The sequence below is a fragment of the Falco punctatus genome (genome assembly GCF_963210335.1).
Source record: "Falco punctatus genome assembly, chromosome: 8".
NCBI lineage: Eukaryota > Metazoa > Chordata > Aves > Falconiformes > Falconidae > Falco > Falco punctatus.
In genome coordinates, this window is record NC_137588.1 from 21497574 (window position 1) to 21509804 (window position 12231).

General features: G+C 36.2%; 1 protein-coding gene across 3 annotated transcripts in view; it reads right to left on the minus strand.

Annotated features, from left to right (window-relative positions):
* Window positions 1-5583: 5583 nt before the first annotated feature.
* Window positions 5584-12231, minus strand: part of PPIG (peptidylprolyl isomerase G) — a 28713-nt gene continuing 22065 nt past the window's right edge. For all 3 annotated transcript variants that reach the window (XM_080398930.1, XM_080398931.1, XM_080398929.1), the window contains 5 exons: window positions 9938-10142; window positions 8727-8894; window positions 8123-8207; window positions 7154-7290; window positions 5584-6859 (listed from right to left, as the gene is read on the minus strand). In XM_080398930.1, the coding sequence (XP_080255056.1) occupies window positions 5740-6859; window positions 7154-7290; window positions 8123-8207; window positions 8727-8894; window positions 9938-10142 (1715 nt within the window). In that variant the 3' untranslated portion in view covers window positions 5584-5739. The remainder of the gene's footprint in view (window positions 6860-7153; window positions 7291-8122; window positions 8208-8726; window positions 8895-9937; window positions 10143-12231) is intronic.

Consider the following 12231-nt stretch of genomic DNA (forward strand, 5'->3'; position numbering starts at 1 on the left):
TGGCAGAGTCTTTAATCCTTCATGGGAAAGAGATGTTTGCTGCCCGACTGTGTGTTACCTAGCACTCTGGTTTCTGAGCCAACTGTAGGGAATGGGAAGTGCACTTTCTTTTCTCTTAAGCACTCTGCTGCCAGCTTAGCCAGGTTCCCAGGCTGGCATAATGGTGTAGGTGATTTTTTGTGATCAAAACTTGTTCTTTCACTTAGTTCTACACTGAGTGTAAGCTGTCCTACCACTACATTTAAATTCACATCATCAAACAGCTAGTTCTGTAGCTAGCTAAAACTATTCTGTTTCACAAACACACAGAGAAGACTTGTATTTGTTAAGTACAAGACCAAAGTTTGTAACTAGCAAAAAAAATTGGTGGTAAGACACCAGATCAGCTTCATTACATGGCTACATTTTTATACATGTTACAATATATAGATAGTGAATAGACTGTCATTTGTCATTCTGTAGTAGAAATTCCAATTATATCCATAACTCAACACTATCATCCAATTTAGCATGGAATAAAAATCTGACTACATTCACATCTTCAGGAAAAATGTACAGATACTGGTTTAACAGGAAAGGTAGTGTCCTGACATCAAATCACCATACCTCGTAAATCTATACAAACAGCGCTACCACTTTAAAAGGCTGGAGATTTGAGACTCGCAAGCACATAAAGCGAGTGTTACTCTCATTACAGAAGATGCTAAGTAAGACTGGAAGAAGCACACGGCAGACATGGAATACACTAACAAATATGCAAAAAGCATTTATTTCTGAGAAGTACTTTTAATACACAGGTGGTACCATTTCATATCAAGAAATCATTCTCCCAGCTGACAACCAGATCATCTTCTCTGTTGGGAACTATAAATTACAGAATGTCCAAAAGACTGAGGCTTCCAAAACTCTGCTAAATGCTACAAGCACAATACTGCTCGTATAATTAACCACAGTTCTTATAGCTGATAAAGGGCACCAGTTTTCAGTTAGTTCCTCTTACCACTGTTCATGAATTAATTGGCCTAGCTTCCTCCCAGTTCTTCCAGCCTTTCTTTTTGTTAGCAGTTATGGCTAGAGCCACACACTGATTACTTTTTTTATATAGTTACAGGGCTATGTAGAAAAATGTCTCAATTTCCAAAAAATAAACACATTTCCTTAAGTGCTTTGCATGTTACAAAATTTCAATGCAGGGGCTGCATTATATTTAGTCCGTTTAATGTTAGTATTGAAACTTCTATGAATACAAATATAAATCTAAACCAAATCATGCACATACTTAGCATTTTAAGATCTGCCCTCTGAACTTATTCATGTTAACTGCCCTGTTAGTTTCATTCCAATAATGACTTTGATTAGGGAAGGACTCTAATTCTTTAACAAAGTAAAACTCTACATAAAAGTAGAAGTATGTTATCTAAATTCACCACTATTTTATTTTCTTATTTTTTTCCTTTTGTGAGATTTGATAGTAAAATTAGAAAACTTACTTTTGGTATGGTAGTTTTTTGGGTTTTTTTTTGTGTGTGTGTGTTTTTGGTTTTTTTACAGCAGGCAAATACTACTTTTTGTTTTTATGCAATACAAGTTTTGTTAGAATGGTGTTCCTCACAACATGAATTGTTCAAGGGTAAGAAATAAGAAGTATACTAAAAGTATATATGCAACAAAATGGAAAGCTAAAGTTTTACGCTGGACAACTGCAGAATTATACCAAATTCAAATTTTGTAAAATGCAGAATTCACAGACTTTGAGATGCATTTTCTTGAATAATTTAAATAGCGCATTAGGAAAATTACGATTTTCAGCAAAAGAAGGAAAGTGCAAGTAACAGTTCTTTACATTTCTGTCACAGTGAATCTAAAGTGTGAAGATTAGTTAATATACTACTTGTCTTTTCTCACACAGTTCTTCAAATATTGGAGTGAGAATATAGATTAATTATTTGATAAACTTTGATAATGCATAGTATTTATATCTCTAGGCTTTCTATTGTAAGGGAAGTCCTAAAAGCAGGGATATACATTTTTTGTCATCAGACAAGCAATGAGTCTACTATGCCCCTAGATTTGCATCCAAAAATATTTTATTTGCTTCAATAAATCAACAATAAATCCACAGTTCCAGGAAAGGCGGCTAAAGTACTGCTGGTTTTATGTTTACATTAATCTAAAATCCACTTGCCAGACTGACACCATTACAAATTAGACATTGTTAGGGGATCACTGCAAATTCTTTAGGGCATCTGACAAAGGCCACTGCAACAAAAGTCCATAGTGTGGATTTCAAGTAGCGAGATGTTCAAGGTTAAAATTTTAACAACTGGATAGAACAAAGGGTTAAAAAATGTAACCATAGCCTTTCCCCCCCCCCCACCTCTTTTCTTAAAATAAAACAAAAAATCCAAAACAAAGCAACAACTGAAACACTATGGCTGTGTCAAAGATTTAGCAGACAGCAACACATCTTTTACAGGCAATAGTGTCTACACAACCTTAGATATATCCACCCACCCTCAGTAAGAATTTGTGCCTCTGAACTCATGGCAGTACCCAGAAAATCTCCAACACAAATAACAGTTTCTGAGAAAAGTTTGGGAAGCTACTGCCAATACCAAGTTCAGCATTCCATCTATACACAGGCTCTATGGTATTAGTGAAATGCAGTATCTATTGTAAATACAACAGAGAATGCATGTCTAACCTCTGGAAATTATTTCAAGCCTGTACATACACATAAACCTATAGCTTACAAAGTTAGCCAGTACTCCCTGTCCTCATTTGACCTTGAGTCTTGAGGTTCACAAATTCTCTGGAGAAACATCAATTCTGGGGTGCTGACAGAAAAAGCTGTCCTCTAAATGCACTACTTTTTTCCCCCCATTCACAAGGAAAGCATCATTTTGATTACCTCTGGTACACAGAAGTATTGCTTGCAAATATGCTTTCAGCTCCTTAAGCCAAAAGCCAACGACCTATGACACAGCTGCCAAAGATGGCATTGAGCTACACTGTGACTACAGCACAAGGAGGTCACTGTGAGCTGGGAACAGGAAAGCTCTGCCACTGAGGGAAGGAATGGTTCCAGGACAGCAAGAGCAGTAGTCAGCGCCTCACAAGGCAGCAAGAGCTCACTGGTACCTGGGGACATCTTGCTGTCCATGGGATTAAGCTTCAGATCCACCGAATTTTTAATCGGCAATCTCAACTTCCAGTGTGATAAAGCAAAGCAAAAATATAGCAAATACTCCCTCCTACAAGACTGCAATCGTTTCAGTTTAAACAAAGTGACTGGCACCAGAACAATTTACCATCAAATAAGACACAAGCAAGGCATGTGCTCATCAAGAGGTCAACTATATCCCATCATGTGCAATTAAAAGTAACTAACTTCTTACAAAGTACATTAAAAACAGAAAGTGAGCTTTGTGCCACCAACACAGATGAATTTTTAATGTGCTGAGAAAGAACTGGAGCTCTAATTGTATTGTACACATATTTTTCTAAACTGTAACAAAAAAAATCCACACAAAAGGGTATGCAAGTGCATCTTTTGAAATAACTAGTTACAACTGCAAACTACAACTGGATATAAACTCCATTTTGAGATTTTAAATTAAAGACTCTGTAACATTTTTTAACAATTCCTATGGATTGCCTTATTGCTGACTGCTTGCATTTTTCCCCCTCTTCTACAGCAGAATCAATATAGTTGAGGGGTGCAGACATACTTCTTCAGCAATGGTTTGCTTGTGTGTCACCTCCATGAAAAATAATGAAAGAACACTGCAGTTTCTAAATGAGAGTCTTAAGCACGTGGCATGCATAGCACACTGAGGAAGCCTTTGGCCAAGCCACTGTACAAATAACCCTAACTTCCTAGCTTTTTCTTACTACAGTGCCCCAAAATAGGACCTCAACTTCTGAAAAGTCATAGAGTTCAGAATGGCTTCATACAGAACAGGTCCGCTATACAGGTCTTCAGTTCACTCCTGTAACTCTTAAGTAATAGCTACATCATCCACCTACATGTGGGCTTGGGAAACATTTTTACACATTCTGTGCAAAATGACCACTGCAATGTAAAATTCATACTAAAACATGGGGAAAAAAGTTGATCGCCAAACCAGCTCCACTAACTACTCTGCCAAAAAGCAACACTACACAATTTCTAGTTTTCTTCCCTTAGAAAGGTTGCTTATGTTACTCAAAACCCCGTATTTTCTTTTGCTTTCAAGACATAACTGTTTACCTTTAGAACAACTGGATCACAATGTCAAACCAAGCTTCAGAAATTCTGCTCATCCGCTGTAGACACAGTGATCACAAGGTGGGTTATACAGCAAAAACATTAACAAACTCCTAAAAAAGTAAGAAAAATTATGTCCTACACTCAAAGATCTGCAAATGAAGATAAAAATCAGCTATGAAAACACTGTTTTGCTTTGACACAGCTTTGCATTAATGGTTATCACTTCTCTTCAGGAATTTCAGGACTTGCCAGTCTTTGGCATGACTAGTTCAAAGGACTGAAAGAAGCATTGGCAATTGTACCACATCTATCCTCCCAGCCCACTACGTTACGCTGCCACACACCAGCTGCTCTTTGGTGACTGCACACATACAGGCACCCTACAGCAATGCAAGCCAACCTCCTTCATAGAAAGGTGTGGTGGCAAGAAAGAAACAGGGGTGGGTCCTAGAGGCAGGAAAGCAGAAAAGGGAAGGAACTGGTTTGAGGAAGACACACACATGTCATAGAGAATGAGGAATCCACTGCACAGTCTTTAGAATGAGGGGATGCAGGGAGGAAAGCAAATCTTTTAAGATAGGCTCTGAATTTTTTGAAAAACACTTAAAAATTCTGCTTCAGCTACCCAAAATGCAGTATCGGAGAACTGAAACAGTTTTCTCATAGACTGCTAAGAAACAGCAAGAATAGAAAGGATTTCCTGGTTCCCTACTCTGACACCTGCTGTGAATTCTGGTAATCTATTTCATCTCTGTGCATCCATTAACTAGCAACTGAGGCAGGGCAGTCTGAAGCATCCAGGCTGAATTTTCTAAAATAGACAAACATGAAAGCATGAAACAGAAAAAGGAGTTTACAGGGGGGGGGGAAATTCCACTGATGAGCTCTTCAAATTATTTTTTTAATGACAAAGAAAAAAAATCCCAGATGACTGCCTTACAGTATGAATGAATTCTACTGTTGGCAGTGACAGAAGTACAAACTGAAGATTTATTATTCACTTTGTGATTACAAAACAACCCCACAGTTTTCTGCTATAAATTTATTTTCTTAGGATTTATACCTACTGAAATACAAATTTTGCAACACTGGAGTGATGGACACCTTGCAAGATTCTACTAGTTTTAAGGGTGACATGTAGTATACTTGCAGGTTTCTTCTTCACATACAAAACTAGCTTCTTCACAAGCAGCCACTGTCTGCACTAAACTAAGTTCATCAGGTGAAAAATAAATGCAGCATAGAAGATACCTTTCTAGCTGCCAATGCACAAGAAGGATACATAAACTAATGAAATATTTAAAACACAGCACACTCTATTACACATGTAATTTGTTTTTCATTTCAAGTTTATTAAAACTTTAGCAGTACAAATGATCCAGGTTTTAGATTATCAAAAGACCAAACTGAAGTCCACATCTTAAAAAAAGGCGTTCCCCAAAATGTCTCTAAAACTTTGAGACAATGGAAACATTAAGTCCACAAACTCATCCGTGCCTGTCATCATCTGTTCCAGGACTTGTCTCATGATCAGACTTTTTATCCTTACTAGGGGCATGATCTCTTTCCTGACTCTTTGATTTTTGGTTTACCTCTTTCTCTGCTGAGGATCTGGTCTTTTCCTTTTCTTTACTGCTGCGTGAATATGACTTTTTTGATTCTCTCTCTTTGCTACTTGGTCTCTTTTTTGAGTCTGGACTTCTATCCTGATCTCTACTAGATTTCTTATCTTTACTGGATTCAGGACTGCTACTGTCACGGCTTTTTGAACGCCTCTTCCTTTGGCTTTCAGTATCATTCCTCTTATATGAGCTTCTACTTTCTCTGTTTGAATACCTCTCTCTGTTTCTGCTTTGACTTTCCTCCCTCTCTGAACTCCTTGATTCTCTCCTCCTCCTATTTTCTCTTCCTCTGTATTTATCTGGCGAACCTCTCCTTTCTCTACTTCTTGATCTTCCTCTTCTTCTTGTTTCTCTGTCTCTATTCCTTGAATAGTCTTTACTCCTACTGCGATCTCTGTCTCTGCTTCTTGATCTTCCCCTCCTACCCCTATCCCGGCTTTTGCTTCGATCCCTTGTTCTACTGCTGGAACTATGTTTTCCTCTAGCATGCTCACGCTCTTTGCTTCGTGACTTACGTTTCTCCCTGTCTTTACTCTTCCTGTGGTCTTGTTCATTACTTCTTGAGCCTGCCCTTTTACTTCTCTCCTTGCTCCTACTTCTTTCTTTATCTCTCCCTCTAGAATCATAGCGCTTTTCTTTCTCTCTACCTTTCTCATGGTCTCTCTCTTTGCTTCTTGATCTTACTCTCTTCTCATCATGTCTACTGTGCTTAGAGTCTCTTTCTTTACTTTTTGATTTCTCTCGGCTTTTACTACGGCTTCTAGATTTAGCTCTTTTCTTGGCCTTGCTTCTGTTATGCTTGTCATCTTTTTCTGAATTCCTTCTTGTCTCCCTGTCTTTGCTGCTGGATTTGTGATCCTTTTTCTTCTCTTTTTCCCCTCTTCTGCTTGGACTTTCAGAAACTTGTCTGTGGTCTGATATTTTTCTCTCTTTTCCTCTTCCTGGGCTTTTTTGGTTATCTTTCTTGTTTTCGTTTATTTCACTCCTTGGAGAAAGAAAGATACAATTTTTTAAGTATTTTGAATCCCATCCACTCCGAAAAATTAAGTCACAAGTGACACAGCTTCACGACTGAAACTTAATCACATGGGTCACCTGTATTAATAGCTATGTATTTACAGTAGCATGATTAAAATCAGGCATAGTTAAGTAATGGGATAACCAAGTCAGTGCCCTGTTTTTTAGGGAGTAACTGTAACTGAAAATCTAAGATGATAGGTAAGATTTTTAATATATAAAAAAAATTCAAAATTTACATTCCAGAAAGAAATAATCTTACTTGTCCCCTTTTATCCATCGTTCTCCACTAGACACTCTCATTCTTTGAGCTCTCTGCATTTCTTGCCTCCAATGTGGAGGAGTTTCACTGCGTCGGAATCGATCTCTTGACCTGGATCTGGAAGGTGTCCGGTAACGCTTGAAGAAGAAAAAGAATAAGAAAAAAAAAAAAAAAAAAAAGAGAAAATGGTGTGTAAAGATATTTTTCCTGGGCAGTTGATTCTACATAGACACTTCACATGTATATACCAAGTTTACATTGACAAGTTATTAACTTACTGAAAAATATATTTGATACTCAGCTAAAGCAGGAATAGAAAATTTCTGACCAAATAACTATTTTTAAGGTAACTCCTACTTAGGGATATTCTGCTGAGAGGTCTTCCCCTGTTGCTTTTAATTAGAACAAATGCAATTCACTTTTCTAACAATGAAAATTCTTCTTCGCTTTGACAAGTGACACGCAAACAGTACTTCACACTTTTTCTTTAAGGTATTTACTAAAAATTTGAGGGGTAGAGACTTCTGCTACTAAAAACACTTGCTACAAGCAGTGCATAGCATAAGGCTTCACAAATCAAAAGAATGAATGACAGCTCCCCCCTGCCAAAAAGGGGACAAGTCTTTCCCACATTTCTGTAATAGGTATCATACTGGTGTTCGCTAGAAATCTTTTGAGCTACTCCATTCACTAATTCACAGAATACTAGAATAACACAAAGAAAGCATTTTTTGTCGTCATCATCCCACCCCTCAATAAACTCCATAAGCAAACAAGAAATTAAGGTCATTTTCCTTGTTGTCTCCCTTCAAGCCTCAGTCCCCAAATCACTTATGATACATCATAAACCCTGACTTTTTTTTGTGATTTTTGTTAAATCAACCATCCTAATGAAAACAGTGGCACCAGCACAGTAAGACTGTGCTACCACTTTAATTTATTTCGGGTAACAGATTTGTAAACATATACCCTTGGTCCTCTTCCTTTTATTTTCCTTCCAGATCTGGTCACTAACAGTCTCCTCTGGTATGTTGACTGTGAATTCGATAGATTACTAAAAATAAAAAAAGTGATATTGTTTATATCATCGAAGAAGAGAATACGAAACCAATTTTAAAACCTCTTCAAAAATTAAACTAAATGAAAACACTAATTTAATTATTGTTTTAAATTATTATTATCAGTGCAGACAGTAACAACCACACAGCAAAAACTTCAGATTTTGCGACCACAAATATTTTACAAGGTTTCCAGGTTTTTCTGTTTTTTAAAGAAGAATAAATTATAGATTCAGATTGGACAGTTCCAATAAATTCTAAATGAAATAGCAACGTGTTCTACTTTCTTCTTCAATCAGACATTTTAAATTTCTCATTCACTAAAGCCATTTTCAAAGACTAAGCCTTTGTCCTATGACAAAGACAACAGTTGCCAATAAACTGGAAAATCCATTTTTCATCCGACAATGCTCACAACACGGAACTGTTTAATAGGGAAAGGACTCAGAGTCCTAAAACAGTAGCATGATCATACCACTGTCAGCACGGAGTCAGACCCAAAACAGATGTATTACCTTTCTCTTTCCTTCTCTCTGCTTTTCCTCTCTTTTTCTTTCTCATCTACTTTAGGAGGACTTTTCCTCATCAGGAACCGGTTTTCAGGTACAGGAGGAATTTCCTCAGGACGGACAGTAGATAATGGCTGTGCTTCAGGGTTTTCATCTTCACTTTCACTCGATGAGCTTTATTTTTGTATAAAAAAATATTTATACTTAAAGTGAGTTATTTGGATGAGGGAACACGTTTCAATCTATTTAAATAATACAGAAATTCTCTTAATTTAATACATAATGATACCACGAGAAACTCAGGACACAAAGCTATTTCAGAAGCAGCTTTTTTTTCCCCTCGTGATACCTTTGCTCAAAAAAATGTACAACTGTAGTAGATTTCTGACAAAATTTTTTATCTATGAATTCCAATGGTGTAACACTGAACATCCATTTACTCGCTATTTAAATACAGCTTTTTTCTTTTAATTTATTTTCTTTTAAAAACACTATCAGGAGAACCAAATGCACATTTTACACTAGCATATGTAACTGGCTACAAACTACTGTAATGCCAAGCAGCTGGTATAAAGAAACTTGCATGAAATGGGCTTAGTTCCACAGAAACGTTTAGGCAGCACTGCCCCAAGAGAACATCTCTTACATTTCTGTTTACTACTGCTAGTTTAGAAAAATGTAACTTGCACTGACACAATTTATATCTCACACTGAACTATAAGCAAAACTATTAAATTAGAAATAACATTTTCAGAAGAGTGCCTTTTGAGTTTTATTATCTTCTGGTGAAACTGCAAGATTTTTGGCATCTCAGACTGAAATGATGTTAAGTATATTCGTTTATTTTTTGTTTAGCTTTGATTTTAGTCCTGCATACTACATTCCTCTAAGTCCACTGCATATAACTTCAGTTTAATTGCACAAATGAATTTAGGGAAAAAAAGCCATCACCACACGTTTCAAACCGAGCACTCATGCAAATTTCAAGCCAAATATATTTAAGTCTTAGTCCATTCCTTCACTCTTTTACAAGCTACAGCACATATGCGCATGGACACTAACCTCGGCCACGATATCAGAAAAATTTAAGCTTGTATATGAAAACCATCTCCCCAACTTCAAAATACCTACTTCACTAGTTAAAGAATATTATTCTGTAGTTATAGAACAAGAAAATGGTACTGTATGGTGTACATGTAATAAAAAATAAAATGGACCTTTTCTTGCTTTTCTTTCTCTTTTTCTTTTCTTTCTTATGTTTCTTGGAATTTTTCTTGTGTTTCTTTTTTCGTTTTTTAGATTTCTCTTCTGAAGCACTCTCAGAATCTGATGATGAATCAGAAGACGATTCTGAATCACTTGAACTTTCCGAGTCACTGGATGAGGAAGAGGACTTGTGTCTTTTCTTGTCTTCCTTCTTGGCTTTAAGTCAGAATAGCAAAGACATTTTAATATCAAACACTTCTACATGAATGTCAGAAAAATCAACTTATCTAGTATCTGCCAGAGCTTCTCGTAATTGTGTCATGAGACTACTTCATCAAAATACTTAAGAACAAATTGAAATTTCGTAGAAAACACTATGTCTCCCATTACAATAAAGGATATCTCTAGAAATACAGAAGAAATTTCCAACATTTTGTACTTATGAAGCTCTAAACTATCAAATTTATACTGTCAAGAACTTGTGGAACCCTGTAAATTTTCAGGTTATTTTTATACAACACAGGTTACATATGAAGAATTATTTGAACAATTTTTAGCAAGTGTTTATTAAAAAAAAATCTTTGGCTTCATTTTTTCCATTTAACATGACTTCATTTAAAAAAAATCTATTCAAATCACAAACGAGAAATTTTGAAACAGAAAATAAATGGCATACACCGATTACTCATTCAATTTAGCTCAGAGGAAAGATTCAAATAACCAACCACCCTGCTAAGAGAAACCATGCTCAGAGAACAGTTTTAATCCTACGGTTCATCGTGTGTGTGTTTGTTTTGGATTTTTTTTTTTGTTTTTAACAGAAACATACAAATAACTTACTAACCATCTGTGAGGAGAAGGAACCCTGCTAAAGAGCAGACTAGTCCTTAATTACATATTTCACTATTTCTCCCATGGCTGTTGGAGCTGCAAATCAGCAATTTACTGGTAATCTGGTATTAGTCTGACAGGAAATAATCCAAGAACACACACAACTTTTTATGTCCTTTAACTGATCAGAGACCTACTTAATACTTGTATCACTTTTTATAGTTTATTTCAGTCACACTAATTTGAAAAAAATACACATAATGAAAAAGGTACTATAAAAACTGCACTAAAGGAAGTCTAGGCTTCTGAGTTATGACACTTTGGGTAGATCAGTTCAATGGTACGAATACCCTTCAAATGCATTACAAAATTCCTATTGGGCTATATTGTCCAGAAAATCAAAAGCTCTATCCAGAAAAGGATACTGGTTGTCTTCTGACTGCTGTAGTTTACTTTTCTGATTAGCGTCAAATGTTATTTTGCTTGGCCACTGCAAATTGCAAAGATAGCCCATCATTCACCACACAATATACTACAGCCACAGACAGAAGAACCTTCACCATTAAACAGAGAAAAATACACCAAAAATAAATACTGAAGGAAGCAGGCAGTTTGGACTTATCACAGCAAACACCACATATTTTAGGAGAACACCTGTTAAGACATTAGAACAGGCTACTGATCAGAAACAGAAATGAATTTTAAAATTGCATACAAATCCTAGCTGAAAGCATTAGCCTATTCTGCAAAGGTTTTAATAGCTTTCTCCGTCCAAATAATTCACGTTTTACAGAGAAATTGTTTGACCTACATCAACATAAAAGCAGTTTAAATGCAATCTCCCACTCCCTGTACTTCTTCAGCACAAAAAACGTATGGGAAAACATTAGGCACCAAAGACTGCAGCCTGTCTGCATCTGAATACTATTCAGAGAGAACACAATGTTTTCACATAGCAGAAAACATAAAGATGTCTCCCTGAATAGCCTATGCTTTTTTCTTTTCTATGGAAGACAGAGCAATTCAACTGTTCAGTCTAACCAAGCGTTTCTTTTATTGGCTTCCACTTGGCCCAACAAGATGATGCAATTTGTATTCAGCTACTGTGCATCAGTCATTTTTATAAACTAATTAAGGCAAGTAATTAGAGCAACTCTTGTAAAAATAATTAAAATATGTTATGATAACTTTCCTATTAGATTATTTTTGCCCTTGCTTTCCTGAAAGTCAGTCCTCTTGGGAATTACAGTAAGTCAAGTGTCAGAAGATAAAAGATTTCAAGGACTTCAAAGAATTACAGGCTGTTAACCAGCTTTTTACTTGTGAACAGCCTTGATTTTGTACATATGGATGGGAAGAAAAACTCTACTTCTGATTTCCCTGCTAGCAATCTCTGATCATATATCACATTTACAGGTGTCCAGAAAAAAGGTTAGTGGCAGCAGTACCAAATAATAATAAGTATCCATTAACA